General features: G+C 43.8%; 1 protein-coding gene across 1 annotated transcript; it reads left to right on the forward strand.

Annotated features, from left to right (window-relative positions):
- Positions 1–1,895: 1,895 nt before the first annotated feature.
- Positions 1,896–23,130, forward strand: igfbp3 (insulin-like growth factor binding protein 3). Its single transcript, XM_072681546.1, has 4 exons — positions 1,896–2,559; positions 7,382–7,656; positions 9,218–9,337; positions 20,222–23,130. The coding sequence occupies exons 1-4, from the start codon at positions 2,187–2,189 to the stop codon at positions 20,345–20,347; spliced, it is 894 nt and encodes a 297-aa protein (XP_072537647.1). The 5' UTR covers positions 1,896–2,186; the 3' UTR covers positions 20,348–23,130.
- Positions 23,131–24,071: the final 941 nt, after the last annotated feature.

Genomic DNA, 24,071 nt, shown 5'->3' on the forward strand with positions numbered 1-24,071 from the left:
TGCATGAAGTGACCAGGCGTAAATGGAGTCATTATTATAATTATTCATTTCAAGGTTTGGACAAGGGTAAGATGGTATTGTCTTTACATACTTCATCAAAGCTTTTTTGATTATTTCCAAACTGCAGAATAAGTTCTCATATGACCTTTGTCCTTCTTCTATTAATACCTGGCCTACTCCCACAAAGCTAAGCAGAAGAACACAGCTCTTCCTCTCCTGAGTCACTTCTGTGGTATGCATGATCTAATGTGCTTTCTCCTCACCATGGTCAGTCCAAGGATTAGTGCAACACAGACCTTTTGTCAGAACCTTATTTATCTATCGAGAGGTTTGAAATGCCTGTGCAGAACAGACAGAGTTTAAGTGCTGAAGCTCTTTGATGAGGCAAAGCACATAAGAAGGATGTTTGTCTGCCCAAAACTATTAACTCACTCCAGAAAACCTGTTATATCTGAAATCTAATAGTTGTCCTCTGTCATAGCAGACACTTTCCCCCTATTTACATAGTATGACATCCATATGCATATCGGACCTTACATAATATACAGGCTGCATTGTCACAATTAGTCGATGACACTTGTTAATGGGTGGGGACAACATATTAGGCAGCGAGTGGACAGTCAGTTCTTAAAGTGGATGTGTTGGAAGCAGGAAAAAGACAGAGGCCAACTTGGGAGGTTTTCTGGGGTGTTCCTGGAATGCAGTGGTCAGTACCTACCAGCAGTGTTCCGAAAAAGAACAACCGGTGAACCAGCGACAGGGTCATGGGTGTCCAAGGCATACTGATGCATGCGTGGAATGAAGGCAAGCCCATAGCAGAGCTATAGCACAAATTTGCGGTTGCCGGCACAGCTATGGAATGAGAGGTTTCTCTACAACGTATAGCCTACAGTGCATAACAGGAGTGAGTGTCTCTGGACTGCTGGAAACACTGGAGCAGACGTGGAATTTGCTCATCAGTGATAGAACTCAACTGAAGCTGAATTGTCTGCATGAAAGACAAAACAAACCCATGACAGGAAGAACCAATGACAATTAAAAACTTCCAGGTTTATTTTGGCCATTTGCCAAGTTCTTTTCAGAAGCTCGGTCCTGCTCCCTGATCTGATTCTCCTTTCACTTCTTGTTTCATTACCTTGTTTTATTCAGTCTATGGCAGGTTGACTGACTGACTGACAAGTGACAGCTTTCTCTGACTGCTCAAAGACAACTGTGGCACCGACTGATTAACTCTAACTTTCAGCTCTATAGACAAAGCTGGAGCTATCTGTCCCATAAACGTTGGTCGTTTGACTCTGCAGGGTTCACTGGGTTCTCAAATAGATAACGTTGCTACCTCACATCTATAAAGGACATCAAGTCCTAGCTTAGAGAGAGAGAGAGCAGTAATAAATCCTTTCACTGTTTTGGGAAATGCATATTCCAGCGCTCCAGTGATTCTTGCAGCCAGTATTAGGTAAAGAAGCCGCTATAGTTTATGTGCAGCAAACTAAGCCAATCGGTTGGGATTTGATTGATGACATGCTGCCTTTCTTTAAGCTTGTAAACTTTTAACTGGAGTTGGACACGCTCTGTAGACTCCTCTCCGGTGTGCGTCCTCGCGGCGCGTACAGCAACCCTCTGCCTTCCCCCATTCATTCCCTGTTTCTCTTTCCCACTAGCCTTTCAATGCGCTCGTGGACGACAAAGCGCGTTCCTCAGACCAGAGCAGATCCGGCTCCAGGCTCTTAACAGCGTTAATCAACCCAGTGTTGAGTTAGCCCACGAAGGATGTGCGCGGTCCCTTAAGACCGAGGATCCGGGCTACATAATTCATACCGGAGGGGGGGTGTGACTTTGGTTGCGCGTGCTTTTCCTGCCCCGTATAAAGCGCGCTCGTGCGACGGAGCGCAGTTACAGATGGAGAAGCGCAGCCGCCCAGGCGGGGTGTACGGCCGAGTCCGAACGACGTGACAGAACTCCCCCCCTCCCCTCTCTCGTGACACACTACCCCCTCCCCGCTACACCCCCGTCTTCTGTCGGCGCTCCGAGCTCTGCTTTGTTTTTGTGTTTTTTTCTCGCCCGTATTCGCCCTATCCTTCACGAGCGCGAAGATACTCCGTGGAAAAAGGGTGGGCACTCTGACCCCGGATCGCGCGCTTTCCTTATCTTCCTCCTCTTCCTTCTCCTCTCCCCCCGCGCGTCCGATGACGGCGGCGCAGCGCGCGCTCTGTCTGGCGGCACTGCTCGCGGCCGCCTCGGCCGCCGGCCGCACGGCGCGCGCCGCGGGCCCCGTGGTGCGCTGCGAGCCGTGCGACGAAGGCGCGCTTGTGCAGTGCAAGCCGCTGCCGCGCGAGTGCGCGGAGCGCGTGCGCGAGCCCGGCTGCGGCTGCTGCATGACGTGCGCGCTCGCCGAGGGCCAGCCGTGCGGTGTGTACACGGGCCGCTGCGGCGCGGGGCTCATGTGCCAGCAGCGACCCGGCGAGACCAAGCCCCTGCAGGCGCTGCTGGAAGGACGCGGGGTGTGCGCGAGCGCACCGCGCAACAAGCCGGCCGGAGGCATCCCGGCGCGCGGAAACGGTGAGTGGAGAGACGACAACAATGTTGCTCCCTGTTTGTGTGTGTGTGTGTGTGTGTGTGTGGTGACCACTGTAAAGCTGTGTATGATCTCATTTCATATTCCTTTTATGAGAGACCCCCGTGCTCATGCTCTGTTATTGTTTTCTTTTTTGAATCTCCCACGCGCACGTTTGCCAAGTGTGTCGCCCCCCCTCCCCTCCCCCCAACTCTGCAGTGATTAACACAGCTAAAACTGTGACCGTTTAATTAACTTACACACATGCACATATCCCACAATGCAACAAAAACAGGCCTAGCTGAGGTGGGTGGTGGGCTAGGGGGGGTTCTTTTAACCCGCACGTTCTTTAATACAGTAAGACCCCGCGAGCGGCTTCTGCACGGACCAGCATGGCGCAGCCGCCGTTGTTTACTCTGCAACGTCGAGCCGCGTGCTGAAGTTCACCCTACCGCCCCCGACTCCACCACTCCCCACCCTCCACCCCCCACGTCGGACTGTACCGTGAAACTGTCCCACACTGCTGTCGTTGTTCGCTTCCGCGCGGGCGCGAGCGCTACAGCAGCCCCTCTATGCTGTTTTATGCGTGCGGTGTGTATGTGTGTGTATGGGAAGGAGAGAGAGAAACTGCTCCATGCATGTGTGTGTGTGTGTGTGTGTGTGTGTGTGTGTGTGTGTACACAGTGTGCGCGCTAAAGTTTGGCCTCGCCAACCTGATCGTTAAGAATGCCACATGCGCGTATTTTTAGTACGCGGAGAAGAGCAGAGATCAGTGTGTTTTTGGGAGTGTGTCTATGTGATTGTGTGTGTGTGTGTGTGTGAGAGAGAGAGAGAGAGAGAGAGAGATAGAGAGGGAATGAATGAAGAACACTCCTGCACGGAAAGCGTGCGCGCGCCTTGTTTTGCTGTATCAGACACTCTGGCTAGAACTCTGCTTGGGGTAACAGATTTCCGTCACGTGAACAGTTACCTGCACTAACGTTACAGGGGTTTCCTCATCAGTCTATTGCAGTACTTGCATTCTGTTGTGCTTGGTGCAGGTGGAGCATGATGAGTAATCCGCCCATCTCTGCAGCTCAGGTAAGAGAGCCCTTGCTGGCAAGGGAAGTGCAGGGCACAGACTAATATAGGGTGCTTTAGGCTATGTTGCGTGTTCCTATGGCAACATCATCTATGAGAGATCTCTGATTATTTATGATCTCAAGCTTCACCAGAACACCGAGTTTGCCTTTTGTGGCTGTGGCAGCATCATTTTAAGCAACTCAGTGAGAGCTAGCCAGGCTGGATTACGGCCTCCACACTGTGGGGTTAGTTTCAACGCAGTGATACAACTGAGCCCACCAATTAAAATACTGAGAGAAGTCCCTAAACGTCCCATATGCATTCATATTATGCTTATGGACGTTTTAATGCACAGGTTAAAAATGTTTCAAGTTTAAAAATACTGCTATACGCAGACTTCTCTTCAGTGTTCTCAGTAGACTGTACAGTTTTGCACTGCATGTGATGGATCATTGGGTCCCTAAAGGACTGGAAGGATGCACGACTTGAGTCCCTTGATTTCTCTGAAACAGATCCTGCAAAACACGACAACCTGTCGATATGCAAAGGCTTTGAGGTGCTATTTGAGACATCTGTTGTGGTATTTGATTTAGCACTGCTAAAGTTTACTGGATATTTGAGCAGGACTAAAAATAGTATTATGCAGTGAAAAAAATATATATATAGGGACACCTGCTAATTCAGTGTTTTTTTCTGAAATCAAGGGAAAAGCAATGGTTTTCTACTAGATCATGGAGCATTGCAGTGAGGGTTTGATTGCATTCAGTGACAAGCGTGTTAGTGATGGCAGGATGTTGGATGATCACCACCCCAACTCATTATCCCCAACTGCCCAATACATCCCAAAATTTTCGGATGGAGCACCAACATCCATCATCCATTGCTCTACAGCTCAATGCTGGGGGCCTTTATACCCCTCTAGCCCACACCTGGCATTAGGCATGGTGCCAATAGGTTCATGTTTATCTGCTCCAGAGAGTCCTATTCTATTGGCAGTACTACAGGGATTAGACACACTGTGTAGGTGCTTAACTTAACTTAAAGTAAGTGAATGCATCCATTAGAAGGGGTGTCCACAAACATTTGGACACACAGTGTAGTTTTGGATTACACTCCTTATGGACAGTTAGGCTATCTGGGACCAGAGGGCTAGTGCATTAGCATGCACTTACCGAAGTCCTGTTTCACACTGGCACGTTAACACACGTAGGCCCAAACTAGCAGCTGGTGCAGCTGGTGCAGTACATGACTTCAGTTACCGTCCACCCATCCACCCAGCCCCCAAGTGCGCTTTTGCCCCTCTGTAGCCTTTCCGATGAGACCGCAGTGGTGTGTTGAAGCAATCAACCGTGACAATGTAACACACACGACAGCTATTGTTAGGACACAGAGTCACTTTTAAAAAGCAGTTTGAGGGCGCCAAGCATTTTACTGTACTACCTTACCTCATATTCTGTCTCTCAGCTGGCCTTTAATTTTAGTCTCTCCAGTGCTCCTTTCCCATCATACCACACTTTATGGTAATTACACGCCTCGGCCAACCAGCGAGCAGAGCTGCTTCGCCATGGTGCTGGTTGCTCCCACCCTACATCCCTGGCACACATGAGTTATGATGTTTTTGCTAGTGCCTGACTGGTGACTGGATGGCAGCATGGGGCCTAGAGTAGCTTCGCTGCCTGCTTAAAGGTGGGCAGCAGTAGTGTGGTGGGGTTTTTTTAGCAGCAGCCTGATTGATGGTGAACGGATGCATTGCCATGTCCAGTATGCAATTTGTGTACTATTCGATTTAACCTTAAAGTGTCTAATTCACCTGCTGTAGGCCCTACTGCAGTGGCATTTCAGGCAGTGCTAGGGTCAGGCTACTGGAGCAAACTCTGGAGTCCTCTCCCTATGTCCACATGGGTTTTCACCAGGTGCTCCAGATTCGTTCCCACCTCCCAAAAGCAGATGGTAGGCCAAGCTAAATTGCCTCTAGGTAAGAGTTTGTGAGTGACTGAGTGTGTGTGGTAAGGCTGCAATGGACTGGCACCCTGACTGGGTATTCCTGCCTTGGACCCAATGATTTTAGCTAGGCCCACCGATGAATGGATGAAGATAAATGGATGGATGGATAGATTCTACCCTAGATGCCTAATCTGCTAGCCATGTGGATCCTAGGACTGGTCAGCTCTGTCAGTATATTTACTGAGGCCATGAGCTACTGATCAGGCAACATTCATAATAACAGACTGGATTGGACATTTCAGTAAACTGCTCTGACCTAGTCACAGTTTTAGACAAGCCAGGTTACAAGCTAACAGAGTTAACCTGGAGGTCTATGCTGTGTCTAATGCACATAGATGCACAAGCACTGCACACTTAAACCCTTATATATCTAACCCTCACTACCTTTGACCCTGTGTCCCCTTTATGTCTATTTTGTCTTGTGTGTTATACTCATTTCCGAGTACACACACGAGTGTGTCTGTTTGTAAGTGAATCAGTGAGTAACTGTGTGTGTGTGTGTGTGTGCGCGTTGTATGTTAAACTGTTTACCTGTTCAGGATTGAACAAATACGTGAGGTTGAGTGTTTTTAAGTCTTGCTGGGAAAGTCCATAAAAAGTTATAAAAGTTTACATTGGGAATAAATATTGATGTTTTGCAGGTTCCTGAATTAGATGGTGCTCTACTACCCCCCCACTCCCCCCCCCACCCCACACCTCCACCCTGGATGTGACTCTTGTTTCTGTTTTGTAGTGAAATTACAGTGGGCCAAACGGAGAAAGCAGGCTAATGCCATGATTTCAGCGCTCCCGTCTCTGATTACACGTTGCTGTTGAGATCAGTTATTTTGTTAGACATGCACACGGCTGTTTATGTTGATGTTGATGCTATTGTTGATGTTGCTTTTTGGTCTTATGTCATGGTTAATGAGGGCATGGTTTATCTAGGGAGCGCTGTGCTACTATTGGCTACAGTCCTGGTGTAGCCACACTTGTGTGTACTCACACACACTCACACACACACACATGCTTTGGACTTCAATCTGGTTTTACTTAGTTTTTCCACTCTCCCAGCTGCGTCTGTCTTTGATTTTTACTAGCTCTATCACTCTAATTGTGCTCATATCTGTTTGGCCTTCTGGTGCTTTGCCAGCTCATCCTAGCTGTTGCCATTCCTGTTTTGTCGTTGTGACTTTCAGTGAGTTTTCGTGATGTCTGTTCCATAATTATCTGCAAATCTTCCACGATGCAAGAGTGTCTTGTCCACTTTAGGTTAAGGGATTGATGTTGCTAGCCTCACAAGAGGGCTTTGCTGAGCATTTATATCTGTATAGAGATGGCATAAGGCAGCATTTTCCACTCACAAAAAAAGCTTAATGCTTTATAGTTAGTGTAGAAGTGGTGTCAGGCATAAATGTGTGGAATGGACTGTGTGATTCCCCTGGCTTTCATTCTGGATGTATCCGTTTTTGGTGCCAAAGTTTCCGGTCAGGTGGTCTTCCCTTCATCCTTAATGGTTCCAACTCCAAGAGGACTATAAATACCACCAACACTGCCCCGTTCCTCCACCCCCACTCCCCCTGTCCCCAATTTCTGCCAGCTTCCTGCCTTTTTTCTTCCTTTCTTCTTTCTTTTCTCCCTTGTATCCTCTTCTTTCAACCTTGATATTGGAGGACTATGCTTTTATTTCTTGAGTCCTTGACCTCAACAGTTCTTTAACAACAGATATGTGCATACATACGTTTCTGATCTTGATCTCTCTCTCTTTTTACTATGTTTCAGAAAGCCGTGGGGTTCCTGAACAGGAGCGTCTCTCCAACTCCACTGTGCCAACAGTCACAGAGGGCATTGAGGCGGTGCAGCGCACGGCAACGGATTCAGGGCTCGATGTGGGCAGCCAGAGAACAGTGCTGGAGCCGAAAGGCTCTCTGCTGCACACGAAACTGGGCATAATCCAGAAGGAGCAGTCGAAGAACAGTCAGAGCCACAAAGTGGCGATCGGCGTCCACACTGACATCCACAATTTCAGCCTGGAGACTAAAAGAGAGACTGAGTATGTAAGTGCTCCTTCAGCTCCCGGTAGCAGGTCAGAGTGGCTCGGGAAGAGCAAGATCCAACTGTGGGGTTGAGAGCAAAAGATAGTTGATATTTGAATCTAGATGTGTTTAGCTACCTTGGCACTTTTGGTGGAAGGCCACTCAATTTACACCCAGTGTAGGTGAGCAAAACAACATGAACAGATCATAAAGTAAATGGAAGTAAACAGCACCTAATATCTGGTTGCATGTCTCTTACTTTGGCCAGTCTATATTCTTATAGCCAGTCTTAAACCTTCCACTTTTTCCCCTGATGAAGTCCTCTGTTGTTTTGGCAGTGTGTTTTGGGCATTGTCATGCTGCATGATGAAGTTCCTCCAGATTAGATTGAGAGCATTTCTCTGTAAATTGGCAGACTGGGTCTTGGTAGACTCCTAAATTCCTTCTACTGCTAACATCATGAGTTACTTCATCAATAAAGAAGCAGCAATGCCAGTTCTAGAAGCAGCAATGCAGGCCCACACCAATGACACTATCTCCACTATCCTCATCAAACAATGGACTGTGATAACCTCAGCCCTGCCCTGCCATGTTGGTAATGTCACTGGGTGTTGTTTTGGGGCGTTTTCCACAACATTTTTGTCATCAGCTATTGTTGGTCTTCTTGATGAACATGTTTGGTGTCTGGTTGTTAGCACATCAGTGGTGTATCCTCCAGATTCTTGTATTGACTGAACTCAACGCTTAAGCCTCCCTCTTTTCTCAGCTTCAAAATGGCTTGCTTTTCTCCGAAGACAACTCTCTGATGTTCATGTTGAGCTAATGGTTTGCAGTTAAAAACATAGCATTCAGGGTACCTGAATTACATAGCAATCAGTTTTTTACGGGGTTGCTGCCAGGGATTTTGGCCCTTATGAAACGATATTACACTGAGCCCCACAACTCTAACAATTCTGATAATCCAAAGTACTCAAATAGGACATTTTTAGGGCCCCTGTCATCAGAATCGCCCAACCTCCCCCTCCAAATATGCTGCCCTAATTATTTAAACTGTCAGTCTAACAGGGAATAAGACACACCTGTTAGTCCCACTTTCTAGTATTTTTGCTCCTGTTCAAACTAAAAGGTGCCCTGTTCTGCCCTTGTTTCTGGATGTAACACGTCTGGATATGAATGTCAGGACATAAGGAAAATATTAATCTTTTCATCTCAAACCCAAATATAAAAATCTATAGTAAAAAATGCTTAAATTAAGGTTAAAAATGAAAAAATAGGTACATTGATTCGTAGCTCAGTTGGTGACCTGCTAAATCCAGCCTGAATAATATTGAAAAGCCAATCACAAATGGAAGCCCTTTTTCTTTTATAGCCCCTTTTATAGATTTTGCATGTGTACATGTGATTTATTCGAAGTAGTTACCAGAGAACGCTGTGTGCCGCTCAGTGCAGGCCATTATAGGGAGCCTGTTATGGAAAAACGGACGTGGAAAAAGCAGAGTTTGTAACATTTCTGAGATTCCGTGCTTGGTATAGTAAACTCTGGACTGATTGTGTTTATATTTGTGCGTTTGTGTGTTTGAAGGGCCCGTGTCGTAGGGAGATGGAGAGTGTTCTGAAGAGTCTTAAGATATCCAACGTGTTAAACCCGCGATTCTTCCGCATTCCAAACTGTGATAGGAAGGGCTTCTACAAGAAAAAACAGGTGAGTGTTACCATGGCGCCTCACTAAACCACTATCACAAACAGCTTCATGTTTATGTGGCCTGTATCCACTGGCCTGCATGGGTGCTTCTGAATAAGAAGAGGACGCTGGTCGGGGGCGGGGGGGATGGGTGGGGTGGAGGGGGGTTGAGTGGGGTTTGAAATGTGTGAGTCAGTGGACACCCCTACCTCCCCACCACCACTTTTCATTAAGAGGATGAGTCAGAGCTAGGGTCTGTGCATGCTTAATGAGTTTGAGTGAATTTGGGCAAACAGGATTATTCAGTGGCTTGCTGAACAGGAAGCTCCTGCCATTACTGATAGGGGCACTGCACTGCACTGAACCCACTGAACTGTGGCTTACTCACTGGGACACCAAGGCTGATCACTGTTATTCAGTTGTATTAAAACTGGACTCAGCTGCATTTCCTCTCTGACTCATACAGGGGAGAATCTGTATAGTGCTGATGTGGGACAAGATGAACTCTCCACAATATAACCATTATTGAGTCCTTAAAGAACCTTTCAATGTCTGGTTCCTTAAAAACCTAATTGAAATGACTGAATTGGGAACCAAACATGGTTCTATGTAGAGTTTGATTCCGTTTCCACTTTTAGTTCACGAACCAAACTTGGTTTTATAAAGGATTCAATTCCTTTTCCATTGAATTACTTTCAATTCCCTTACCATGAAGGGTGAAGTACCACAGAAGAGCAACGTTTGAATCCCTAAAAGCATGTGGTTCTTTAAAACCCAAATTAAAATCCTTCAGTTAAAAGGTTCTTTATTGAACCAAACATGGTTCTATGAATTCAATTCCAGTTCCACAGAACCACTTTTGATTCCATAAAAAAACATTTTTAATGTAAGCATGGCTCTTTAATAATATTTCTAAATGAAATGACTTCAGTTGAAAGGTTCTGTAAGGAACCTGTGCTTGAAAGTGCTTGTAAGAAGGGTGGAATACACAAACAAACAGTGTTTGATTCCCCAAAGAACATTTGAATGGATAATGCTTTAAAGATCCAACTGAAATGATGTGATCACAGTCACACAAAACCATCTCATCTTCAAAATGGAGGAGAAGGAAAACAACTTTCTTAACGTTCACTGGAAGTCAGTGTGAAAGGATGTTATTCCAAGTCATTTTGGAGCATTTCCATTGGTCCATTCATCATAATATTCTGACACAATGTAAGGAACAACTGCATGATTCACATTAGGTCAAAACCGGTCAAAACAGAACACCCAGCATGTAGCAGCATAGGAACTAAAATGCATTAAGCACCATTCTTCTCATTTGGGGTACATGTTTTTATCTGGATTAGAAGAATCAATGGCACTAAAATAAATTATATACATTTTAGTTTAGCCAATTAGTTTATATTAGAAGATAATAATGTTGCCTAATGTACATTTTAGTTCCTATGCTGATATATCCTGGGAGTTCTAGTGCAGTTGGCATAGTGAAGTGGGTAATGGTGGTGCCCTCCAATGCAGCAGACCAACACACCATGCTGAATCAGTAAAAAAGTCCTTGGGCAAGACACCTAACACAACATTCTCCATCGTAACATGACTAAATTGCAAGCGGCTGTGGATATAATTGTCTGCCATAAATGTTAATGATTTCTAGGGTAATTGAACAACTTTTAGGCCTGGTATTTTTACTGCTACTCATATTGATTTTGCTAGGCTAATTTTACTTCTAATTGAGTGGTTCTCTCTTTTTAAAGAAAAAGCACAGTTAATTGAGTAATTCTATGGATTACATGTGCTCTACCCAGCTGTGTACACTGCATATACACACAGCGAACGCACACAGCATGCACACAAATACACACACACACACACACACACACACACAGAATCTCTGGCATGAGGCTGCTGCTATCCATGCAAAGCAAGCAACTGGAGGACTCTCTGCGCAACCTGAGAATTTATGACCGGAAGACTAACAAGGGAAAGCATGTTCCACAAGCTTGGACCAGAAAAAGACCAAGTAACACAGCTTCTGACTAAAGAGAGACTAAAGCCTTTCAGCCTGATTAATAAGGGTAGGACTGAGAGATAGGACTGAGCAACAAGGAGGAGATGTTTAGATGGTGGGGTGTGAAAACAGGACGTAGAGATGGACATTTCTAGGATGTTTGAAGAAGGGGCCCTAGTGATCACCAGCCCTAGTGGTCTTGGACATCTGTCTTCTTGCAGACTTTAGCTCCAGCCCTAATGGACCCCACCTGGTTGATCATATTACTGCCTTCAGAAGTGCTGTAGCTATAGGCTGAATTGGCTGAATGAGGTGTGTTTTGAGGTTTGGTTTGGAGGTGAGGACTGTTGGAAGGTAGATCTGAACGAGGTGTGTTCGTTACCACAGCTTTATCTACTTTAAAACTCCATGATGTAGAAACTAATATGGAGAAATGGCTTTGGGTTCCAAGGATCTCTATTGACTGTCTTTAGAATATGGTTGACTACCATGGACAAATAATTCCCTTAGTACTTAGTAAAGAACTAATAGAGGGTTGGTTCAAAACACATTTTCCATGGGAGTCAATGGAAAGAAGTGTGTAATAAGTCAATGTGTGTTCTTTCCTTTTAGTAAGTTCGGGGAAATGTGTCGAAAGTATTTTTCTTAGTGACTAAGGCTGCGTTTCAGTTTCAGCAGATAGAAGTCAAGTTGAAAAATGCTTACAAATGTTGTATTCCATTGAAGGGTTAAATAGAGCTCTGCTTCTCTGATAAAATATGAGGAGAGAGAAAATAAGAGGGACAAGCGCGGACTGAAAAAATAAAGACTGCAAGTCACGCACTGACAAGTCAATTAATGAGGGAAAGGAGATGGATGAGAGCGAGAGCGAATGCAGAGAGTGAGGCATGGTTTGGGAGAAAAAAAAGTGCAGTTGGGGGAGACTGGCTTTTCTCCTCATAAACCTTTCAGTCTCGTTAAACATTCAATGACTGCGAAAAGGCACACAAGTGTACACACAGGCTCTCATACAAACACACATGCAGATATCCTGGGTGCCTAGGGCTCCTTTGCGCCCCAGAATAAGATCTGTAATGTGAGTGTGTGTGTGTGTGTGTGTGTGTGTGTGTGTGTGTGTGTATGTGTGTTGGAGGCCGTTCCCGTGGAGGGCACAGTCGTCCACTCCTGGCTAATTTTAGCTCTGATTATATGAATTGGCTTAGTGTGCGAGTGGAGGCCAGGCATGCTGGCCCCTCCCCGCCCCCGGTCAGGCTCCCATCTTTCCTCCAGGCTGGGAGACCTCTCTGTGGGCCGGAGGCTCGTTCTGCCCCCCTGACCCACCGTCTCGGCCCCGTCCTGCAGCTCCGCTACTGCTGCTGCTTTACCTTCCTGAATGAGATCTCAGTGATGCAGTAGGAAAGGTAAGGAGAGGAGAGAGTGCGAACTGCAGGGCGCGCTGGCAATGGAATACCTTTTTTTTTGCATAATATTTAATCATAATCAGGAAAATTTAAGCTGCAGACGATTCTAAAATGACAGAGACAACTGTACATCATCAAGTAAGAAGTTCATATCCAGATGGGCTTATATTTCCATAGAGGGGAACAAACCCAATGCAATGACATCTTAAGGTGCTTTGAGGAACCTGCGAGGTTCCTCCACCATTTCAAATTAAAGAACCTTCAAAAGTTCTGCAAGGAACTTCTACTTTTAACAGGGGCGAGTGGAGGCGAGAGAACTCTGAGAACATGGGCAGGGGTTCAAGGAGGCTTCTGCTCTGACCTAGAAGGCCAGACCTCACTTGACAGAAAGAGGAAGGACCAAGTTGCGAAATACTGGGGGTCTTGCTGAATCTAGGACTTTCTAATTATGGCAAATTGTAGCACTGCTCTGCCACAGGGCTAGTAAAACAGCGCTAGTAGCTTAAACTGTATCACTGTTAGCTAACTAAGCAAAAGCTGGCACGATACTTGATTGGAATTTTTGGGCTTGGTTAAATAGTGGGAGTGGATTGCTATATAGCGATCACTCTTTGAACCTCACTATTTGATGGTTCACTAGGCAAACTAGGCTGAAAGCATTTAACACGGCCCAGTGTGGCTGTCACACAAATGGCCATCCTATAACCATACATTTACCCATACCCTGCCTACAGTACAGGAACAATGCTGCTGCTTTACTTTTCATTTCATCTCGCTTGTGCTGTTATGCTGTGGATCACAGTTTGCATAGGTTTCTCGCTTTTGACTGAGACACTGTTTTAGCAGCTGAGATTTTTGTGTGTTGATGATCCATTCACGCATAAAAAAAAACATGCTGGGACATCTAGATCCTCATCTTAATCATCAGAACCACGAAAATATTTTGCGGATGTACTGCTTGGGCCAGTAAGTTGGCAGCCAGCCAACACTGGAGCATAGGAACCTCTTGATTATTGCAAGGCATTTGTCGCTCATGGGTAGGATTAAGAGATAGGACTGAGTTACAACAGGGAGTACATGGGGTGGTTGTGGAGTGCAAGAAGTTCTTCATGGGGCATGGAAGGTAGAGACGTTTTTAGGACTTTATCTTGGAAAGAGGGGCTTCGGACTTCAGATTGTTAGTAAAAAAAGTTACCCGTTAAAAGAATGGGTATCTTCAAACTGGGTGGCAAAGCATTTTTAATGGATATTAATGTAGCCAGTGCCTGAAATGGTTGAATAGCATACTGGATAATACTATCGGCCCACATGCAGAAGATCAGAAGTTTGATTTACTGTCCAGGCAGGAACTTTACTGCAATTGGAGTATATACACAGTGACCATTAAATGAATCTCTATTATTATATCAACTCCTAAGCTGGCTTTTTTGCCCATTGTTATAACTTATGAACTAGTTTCCATTGCTTTGCATGTAGTTACTATTTAGTAATCCTTGGGGGTAATAAGTCAGAAGCATAAGGGGTTAATAAGTCATTAGGCTAGACTCCTAAAAGGCTAGTGGTGTGAGGAGGTTATCAAATGTCTATTAAAATTTGTTGTGTGCCATTTACATCTACAGTGAATGAAATTAGCATATGCATTTAGTAATTTAGCTGATTCTCTTATTCAGAATGATGTGGAAACAGTGGAAACTAATCTAATACGAAGTATCTGTACTCTATCTCAATCTGTATTCTGTATTCTAAACCTCATAATAGTGGTGCAATCCAATCAGTCCAATCTAGTGAGCGTCCAGAACCCCTTGGGGCATTTCTCTAGCACTTACTTTCATTCGCCCATCGCTGCTTAATCTCATTGTACTTATGATGACCACATGCTTTATTACACAATACACAGTTTAATACACAGTTAATACACAAACATGTACTGATCTACAGATCACCAGATAGACGATTGCATCCAACGTAATCCTACACAGTGACTGGTTCAGCGTCTGGGACAACAAACAGACACTTTTCCTATCCTCATGCAGTTGTTACACTCACATATTGTGTGTGTGTATGTGTGTGTTTTATGAGTCTGTGTTTACCCTGTGGCTGCTTTTAATGCCCTTCCGCCTGCCTGCTGCCCATAAGGGCATCATTATGGGGCAGCGATGACTGAGGCTTGCTTTGTGACACACACACACACACATTCACACACATACACAAACTTAGCATACACACAGGTCCGTTGTGTAACAGCCTGCAGCCATTGCCACACTTACACGGGTACGCTCAACTGCCTAAATATGCCTCTGTGGTGCTTTCTACAACACACACACACATAACCTTACACATACAAGTGCACAAACATTCATGCATGCATATCAGCACAAACACACTGTCAATAATCTTCATACGTATGTTTTGAGCAGTACAGTAGGCCACATTTTAAGCGTTGCACAGACCTGGATAGGGCAGACTAGATGCCCACTCAGTTAGCATTATTGTTGCTTAAGAGGAATAATCACTTAGAAGTAGAAGTACCAAAAGTACTTATATGTTACATAGGTCTTGCGAGCGTTGTCCTGCTCTCGTCACCAGAGTTACATGGTGCAGTTAGCAGTGTGCCGAGCCCAGAGTAGCAACAATAGAGAGGCTTTTCTCCATGTAATAAATGAGTGTAGTATTAACATAATGTCGAGGCTGCTATTGTAAGTTAATAATGTTACATAGCTTTTGGAGCTTTTGGAACTTTTGGAGGTTCTTCCATCTGAAACCGTGGATGAACTTCTTAACGCAGCAAGGCCTATAGCACACTAAGGTGCAGTACTCAGTAACTACAGGGACTTCTGTACAAACTGGTGGGGCTGTTCTTTTTTAGAGGAAGCTTTAATTAAAGATTTAGAAGAAAGCCTTCAAGGTTCCTCAAAGCACCTTAAGATGATCCTCCACAGTTTCAAACTAGAGAACCCCTAGAAGTTCCTCAAGGAAAGTAACCAGTGTTAAACTGGTGAGGTATTAAACTGGAACACATAGTAGATGGAAATGTCATAGACAGTCTATCGGCTCATCCTCCACATTTGTCCTTCATTTACTCCAAAATGCTAACATCTGCTCGAGAAACACAGGAGGAAGCTCCACATGTGAACTAACAAAAGTGAAGCCTCTTCTCCCTGTTCTCCTCCAGTTATCCCCATTGGGTTTGTTTTCTTCGCCTTCATTTTGGGATCATAGAGTTCTGTTATCTGTTTATTGAGAATGATCAGATGCGGTGAAAAAAGTTGGAACGGAAAAGGCTAGAATTGTGTGAGGAGATGAGGGAAGGAAGGAAGGAGTAGAGAAGATGCAAAAACGGGGTGATTAAAAGGAAGCTAGAGGATGACCTTGCGGAGGCCAGAATGAGGGCTCTGTTTTCTTTCCCAGACTGCTCTTGTCCTGCTTGAAGTATTTTAATTTGGTCCTCTCTCTATAAAAGTTCTTTTGATCTCTCTCTCTCTATCTCTATCCCTCTCTCTCTTTCTATCTCTAGTCTCTCTAGCAAATTCTCCTCCCATTTGCATTGAACAGTTACCTTTTTTCATGTGTCTTCCTCTATCTGCATGCCTGAGGGAATACATTTTTGTAAAAGTATGCAGCACCCCCAGATTGTCGGTGAGTGTGCGTACGTGTGTGTGTGTGTAATAAGCTCCAGATGACTTTGAGTGGGTGCCAGTTTCCTAAAATAGTCTGGTAGCTCTTTAACGGTGTAGGGCAAATATTTTAGCAGAGCCAAATTTACCCCCACACTTTTCACTCTTCTGCACTAACACAAAGACCCAGCATCAGAGCTAAGCCTCCATATTCATTCATCCTTGTCCTAGACCCTGCAAGTGTCTAAGCAACAAGTTCACGAATGCTTCTGATGTGTCAGGTTATCTTGATCGAAGCTTGATAAAAGCCACGTCACACAGGCTTCCCAGCTTTACTCCTGAACGCATATTTGTCATTACTTCTATCACACTGCCAAGATGTTCAGCCAGATAACACCTGGCTCCTCTCCATGTCTGCAGTGATATGCGTGTGACAGAGCCAGTAACACAAGTGCACCACTCACATGGAAGACCTTCTGCCCTGATTCCAAGAGGTGATCTCTAATCGTCCAGAGTCCAGGGTTACATTCTAGAAGTTGTAGAAGATGGTGGGTACTGACAAAGTCTCAAGAAATGGGGGTCACCACAACCCCTGAGACAGCCGAGACAGGTCCTTGTTGAGTGGAATCATTGGGAGCCGGAGCATGGCCAGCATGGCGGGCACTAGCAAAAAATACAGTAGTTGCAATCTGCATTCCGTCTAACATTCCCAGGATGAGCGGAAGTCGAGGGAAGACAGCTGGACAGGCCAGACATGTATCAATGAGACATGGTAGTTGCAACCTTAAATTCCCTCTTGCATTCCCAGGATAGAGGAAGTGGAGGGAGGACAGTTGGACAGGCTAACCAGAGCACCACAGCAGCCTGGTCCACGGGTGTGAGTAATTTAGTAAGACAAAGTGTAACGGTGTGGCCTGATCTCATTGTGGTTCTGCAGTACTAGTGCTAGCAATAGATTGTCCATCCTGACAATCTGTGGGGGCACATTCAAGCTAATTACTGTTAGAGAGAAAAAAATAGCATAGGAATAGTACAGGTAGTCACATGCAAGAAGGATTAGTAGCTATGCAGAGATGCAAAACTAGTGAAATGCAGCCATAAAATAACAATGTGTCATGGTTAGATGTTGCACCTATGTCCTGTGAAGGGGCACCTTTTAGCTTCTGAGTTAAGACTAGGGGGAAGTCCAGTTGTAGCCTTGAAGGATGAAGTTAGATGTCACAGCCACAAAAATAGAGCCTGAAGGATGGGGAATAGCTTCCTTGCTAAGGGAGGGAACGTACTGGCCAAATCTAACTGTAGCCGTGAAAGACGAAGTTAAATGGCACAGCCACAAATAGCGCTGAGTGTAGAGCAACTAGCTGATGTGCCTCCGTTTAGTTTACTGAAGGAACCGAGGCTAATGCTCTACGAGATGCAGCTAGTTGTCGCAGTCATGAAATCACAGGATACTTGACCACACAAAAAGCAGGGTGTCCAAACACCCAGGATGCACCGTGGAATCACACCAATCACATTCGGGGGGTGGTTAGAGAAACCTTTTGACCACATTTAAGACAAGCGTAAATGAAATGCGTTTTTGTTCTTTATTCTAAGACAGACAAGTGCTAATGCTAAAGTGCTTCTGTTAAAATAAAAAAAAGTTCACGTATAATTGTTACTCTTAAGGGTGCTGGTTTCTCTCTCCCTCTCTCTCTCTCTGTTTGTGTGTGCACACGCTTCTTTACCAGTGTAGACCACAGCTGGCAGTATTACAGAGTGCATTCCCTTGCGATTGAAATAGTGCTTTGCATTTTATGGTGGAGCCCTTAAAGGAATGTGCAAACCATCTATTGTTTCCCCGCATTGTGGAAACCCCCACTGTTCTTTGAAATCATTCGCAATCCCATGGAGATCCTTTCCTTCTGGCAGTGTAATGTACTGTCCAGTGAACCAGTGCCCTCAGTGCTCAACACAGCTCTCAGATACACATATACACAGCGTCTAATCCAAAAAGGTTGGGCAAGGTGCTGCATCCACTGTGGCTGATGGTAGTGTTGTTTTTCCGAAAATCAGTGGCCACGGTTTGGAACAATTGCTTTGAAATAATGCAAATATCTGACATTGCTCATGAAGGCATGACGGATACCAGCCAGTCTTGACTCCTCTGTTGTGTCCAGAAAGTCCTTAGCATACTGTTGTCATTAGGAGCATCATGGATTTCAGTCCAGTAGACTATATATATAGGTCTTCTAAATAATTGATTAAAAATTATTTTGACTACTAATTTTCTTCACTTTCTAACAGTAAGAGCAGTTGAGATTTGTGCAGTGCAGTCAAAGGGCAGCCATGTCCATTTTTCCTCAATGAACAGAGGACATTTGTGATGAAATTTGTGTACATTTTTCTAGGTATACATAGCTTACATTCCTGTTCAACATACACAGACACAGATACGTGTAAACACAATTCCAGTCAGTACCAACAATCACTGTCACACCACATGAGAAAATGAGTGACATTTGTCTACTGAGCTGGACCTGAATCCTTTTTTGCTATTTTGATCAGATCCTGTGCTAGAACTGTCGCTGATTTTGCTTTATTTAGCATTGCAGTATTGCAGTAGTCTGCTCGAGGGAAACGTAATATCATGCTAAAATAATAATCATTGTTGTGAGAGTCATGTTTTTGGGTTAAACCAATTATGCATGATAATCTTTTTAGCTGCTTTTTAGGTGAGCTAAAGTAAATGTGAAAGAGTTATCATCACATAATAAGCATATCAGACATGGATATGGATAGGTTGCACTAATTAAATGCACTAATTGGCTTGTTTTGTCTTGATGCACAGTTGCCATTCCTGGTATGCGTCTTGTTCCTAACAAGTAAACCTTGTGTAGCAGCTTTTTAAGATGAGATGTATAGTAACTTGCACAGTCATCAATAATAATAATGTTTAATTTTTTTGCAAAGTTCTACTCCCCACCTGTATTATTTGCATGAAATATTAGTTGTATCTACAGGAGCTTTGGGGATGCCTCCATCGAAGTCCTTGGAATAGCTTCTCCAACACTTGTACCACATGGCCAGTGACATATGCACACAGACCCATGAAGCAAAATCATTAGTGTGTGTCAGTGTGGATGTTAATCCCCTTTGCCAAAGCCTACTAAGACTAAAGTCTTATTGCTGTGTGGGACAGAATATGCCATCTTGCTTGTTGCGCTGCAGTTCCTACTGGTGTTTTGGTTGTGGAATGTGACGGATGTGTTTACACTGTGATCTGACTTGTGTCTGGTTTAAATGAGCCTTGGGTGCGTTCACACTTGCAATTTTACGTGGCTTGGCCTCAGCCAGATATAATCCTCCTACTAAAGACGCATGCAGTAAGCAGGTGTAAACAGGGTCTCTTTCTCCGTCTCGCTCTCTCTCTTTCTCTTATACAAACTCATACCCAGTGTGTCAATAGCAGCAATGCATTCTTCCCCTGGACATGATGTTTAATTTGCACACGTTTCTGACTCACCACCAAGTGAGAGAGGGGAGAGGAGAGATAGAGTGAAAGAGAGAGAGTGAAATAGGTTAAATAAGTAAACACTTCTAATAGCACTAGAGGTGATTAACTTAATTACTGCTAATTAACTGCTCAATAACCACAATTTTTTTATATTTACTTGTTTAAATAAATAAAAAAATATCTCTCTCTCCCTCTCTATCTCTCTCTCTCTGGATTCTAGTGTTGGTGTTACTCTCTCTCACCTAGGTGAGATATGCTGGGAGAAAAAAAGTGTGTTTTTGCCTCTGCCCTCTGTCTCTTCCTCCATTTGGGGGCTGTTTACTCGACATATACATTCTTCTAATACAAAATGTTCATCCACCCCCACCCCTTCTTCCCCTGCAGTGTCGTCCCTCCAAAGGCCGCAGAAGAGGTTACTGCTGGTGTGTGGACAAGTACGGACAGGCTTTGCCAGGCTACGAAGGCAAAGAACAAGGCCAAGTCCACTGTTACAACCTGGAAAAAAAATGAGAAGACGGAGAGATAGATGGGTAGAGGGAGGGAAATTTGTGGGGGAGACCCTCTCTGAAGTGTAAGGGGGTAAAAAAGGGGAGATTTTTAAAGGTGCTGCCCTATTGCTGAGCACCCCACCTATGCGCTGGAGCAGAGGACTTTTACACATCAGGGGAGTGAAGGGGGGGAGGAGGGGGAGACGATGATCTGCACTATTCTACGTTTCCTGTTCGGAGGGCACCGGAGAGACACTAACTAAAAGACGTCCACACTTTGCGTTCATAAATTGCCCTCGACTAACACTGTGTTCGTATGCGGGCAGGAGCTATATGACCTGCGTATGTACGCGTCTGGGTTAGCGCATACACTCAACCCTCTGTCTGGTCTGGTAAAATGAAGAGCCTTCCTTGAATCACTGCCATGACTATCACTGTCTCTCTCATAGCCCCTCGTTCCCTGCAAAGTCTTCCTTCATCCGCCTCTCTGGTGTAGGACCTTTTGATTAAAAAACAGAAAAACAAACAAACAAACAAACAAACAAACAAATATCGGGCATGCTCAGTAGTGCTGGGTCTGCTCCTGCCATTGGCTCCATCCGAAGCACAAGCACTTGACGCACTTTGGCCCCTCCCTGAACAGCCACCCCAGTTTTTAACAGTGGCTGTGTCATAACTCTTTGATTTTTGAACCTTTTACAATTCTCTATTGCAAAATTCTTATGATTGATGCCATATCAGGACCTCATATGTCACACTGAAGGACTGCTACAAGAAGTCATTTCAGTGCTTTTTTTTATTTTATTTTGTTGTTCTTTTATTCACTGTATATGCTTCGAAGTTCACTCGCACACTTAAAGCCCCTGTTTGGGAGCATTCGGGTGATTTACTACATGTCCTTCTGATGCCTGTTTTCCTGTTCTGCTGGAAGGAGACGAGGATGTAAGATATTAAAGCCGTAGCCCACAGCATGCTTCCAAATGGATTCCAGACGGATGTAATACACAGCACATCTTCAGCGCACTAATATACATCACAGAGCACTTAGTAGCAGCACTCCCAATGCTGAGTATGCCATCTTACTCGCAGGTATTTTTCTCCAATATTTGCAAGGATTCTTTTGGTGAATTTGAATTGTTGAATGTAACGGCAGCGCAACAACACCACGCATTGCCGCTGCATAGCTGGTGCACTCCAAAGCTTGACAATAATCACTGGCAGATTTTTTTATTTTTATTTTTTTTTAAATAATTGCCTTAATTTCTTCAGTGCCGAAATGTGACGAATAACGGTTAGGGGTGGCAACAGTTAGTGTTCTGCCTCTTTAAATATTGTCCAGCTTTTTTCCCCCAAATGACAAGGCTACAGATGACCCTGTTGGATAGGTTGTGTTATGTTACAGGAAGGATGTCTGGTTTTATTCTGTGTCTGTGTCTGACCTCCTGAAAAAAGACTTGAAAAGTGGAGGGTTCCCAGAGAGGTAACCCACCCAGCAGCTCAGTAGCACAGAATCGGCCAAAAAGCTTGACCCTTCCTCTGACCTCCCCCCTCAAAAAACAACAGCAAAAAAAAAGACTCTTTTTAATTCTAAAAACGTAGATACAACTAAAGAATTCAGCTGGCAAGAAATATTTGGTGCTACACCGTTTCTGTTTTCGATGACTTGACTGTGGGGGAAGAGCATGAAACAGTGCTTAGCTATTGGCCCTCCTTCCTTTAACTTGTGTGTATTTTTGAGTATATTATGAGTATGTTTGCTGTCACGCAATTACCTTGTATCTCCGTATTTCAGTTTTTGACAAAATGTGAACCTGGCATCTGTCATCTTTTACATTGTTTGGGAATTCCCTGACGAATGGACCAACAGAAATGAAAATGCACTTGCTTTACAGTGACTTCCATGCAAAGTCAGGAAGGTCTTTTGCTTCTCCTGTAAAATCGCCATTTTGGAGATAGAATGTTTTTGCGTGACCGCAACGATATATGAGTATATTATTTCTGGCCAGCTATGTGTCTGAAGAGGCATGTGAACCTTACTTTAAAAGACTGAAGTTATTTATCAAAGAAAGAGATATAAGCTGATCCAAACCTTTTCTTTCTTTTGAGAATCAAGTGACTCACTGATTGCACAGCGGTGAATAGATAGAGCTCAACCTGTTTTGGGGAATATAATCACTAAAGTTCTATATATATTTTATCAACAGTGCAGTGTGCAAAGTCTCAGCGATTAATTAAGGAATGGTTCTGTCCTTGGTTGAGTGGTGTACTAGAAAACATCTTCAGGTTTCTTAGGTTTCGTAACTACTAGATCTAAGCTAAGTGTTAGCTGTGTCGATCTCAAGTTAGTCTTTGGCTTAGCCGAAGTTAGGTCGAACTTAAATATTTAGAGAATCCTATAAGATTAAGCTAAAACCAAGTGAATGTTCACATTAAGCTGATGCTAAGCTAACATTTAATCTGCAGCTAAGCTAATGTCAGAGCTAAGGAAAAGTCGAGCTAAGGGGAAAAAAAAGAAATAAAAACTTGCCACCCACATTCTGTTGTGCAATGCCAGGGCCACTTCTCGCCGCAAGTCACTTTTAAGGATCTCTCCATTCACGGGTAATTGTATTTTATTTTTATTTCTTATTTTTTATCATTTAAAAGAATTTTGATTCTTTAAAAAGCTTTTCATTTTACTAAACTAGATATTATACAGCTATGCCTTTCTTTAAGAAAGGATTTTTTTTGTTTGTTTTTGTTCAATTATAATTTGTATTTAATGTCTTTTTTTTTAAATAAAAATAAACACTATTTTAATTTAAACATGACTGTAGGCCTCTGTTTGAAAGGATGACAAGGGGACAGCACCATTACTGTGCGTCTAGACTTCTTTTTGACTCCGGTTGAAAGATTCTGGTTCAGAAATCAAATGGCTTGTTTACAGGTTCCTCTGGAGAGCCAAGAGAGAGCCGAATCTGTGATAAATGAAATTAAGTTCAATAATATACAATACTGTGGTTCATGGACAAAATAGCTCCAGAGGAAACGAAGAGACCACCCTACAGGATCAGTTTCTATGGTTTTATTATTTATAGGCAATATGTTTAGGGAAAATTATTTGATTATAAAAATATAATAGAAAAATATGGCAATTTAGAGCATTTATTTGCAGAAATAAGAAAAGCTTAAACTGCTCAAATAGCACAAACAAATGATTATAATAATTATAATGCAAAGAAATAATTATTGAAATTTAAACACAGTATTAATACTAATATTTGAACTTTGAGAGCATTCAGAAATCACTACGGTAAACTAACCTTGACTGCCAATCACAGCTTTCCTGTCTTGGCAGGCTCTCCACTAGTCTTTCTCATTGCTGCTGGGTGACTTTATGCCATTCATACCTGCACATTCAGGTACCTCAGCTTTGTTTGATGAAATGCCTGGAATACAATGGCTCCCAAAACATGGTATCTTCATTTTTTCCAGAGCTGTATTTGTTGTGCTGTATTATATTATAGGCTTTATTATGACAGTGTGTTGAGATAGATAGCTTGTTGATGCCTGACAACCATAAGGCTACATGCTTCTCATTTAGGGAATGAATCTTCGTGTCAATTTCAAGGAATACCTGAAGCAATGGAAAGGTTTATCCAAATTGTTCATCCAATAAAAAGACATCCTATTATCCTCATTATTATTTCCCTCTCTTTGTCATATACACCGGTGGTTTTTAAACTAGGGATCCCAGATGGTCCAGA

Source organism: Salminus brasiliensis, chromosome 1, assembly GCF_030463535.1.
Source record: "Salminus brasiliensis chromosome 1, fSalBra1.hap2, whole genome shotgun sequence".
Classification (NCBI taxonomy): Eukaryota; Metazoa; Chordata; class Actinopteri; order Characiformes; family Bryconidae; genus Salminus; species Salminus brasiliensis.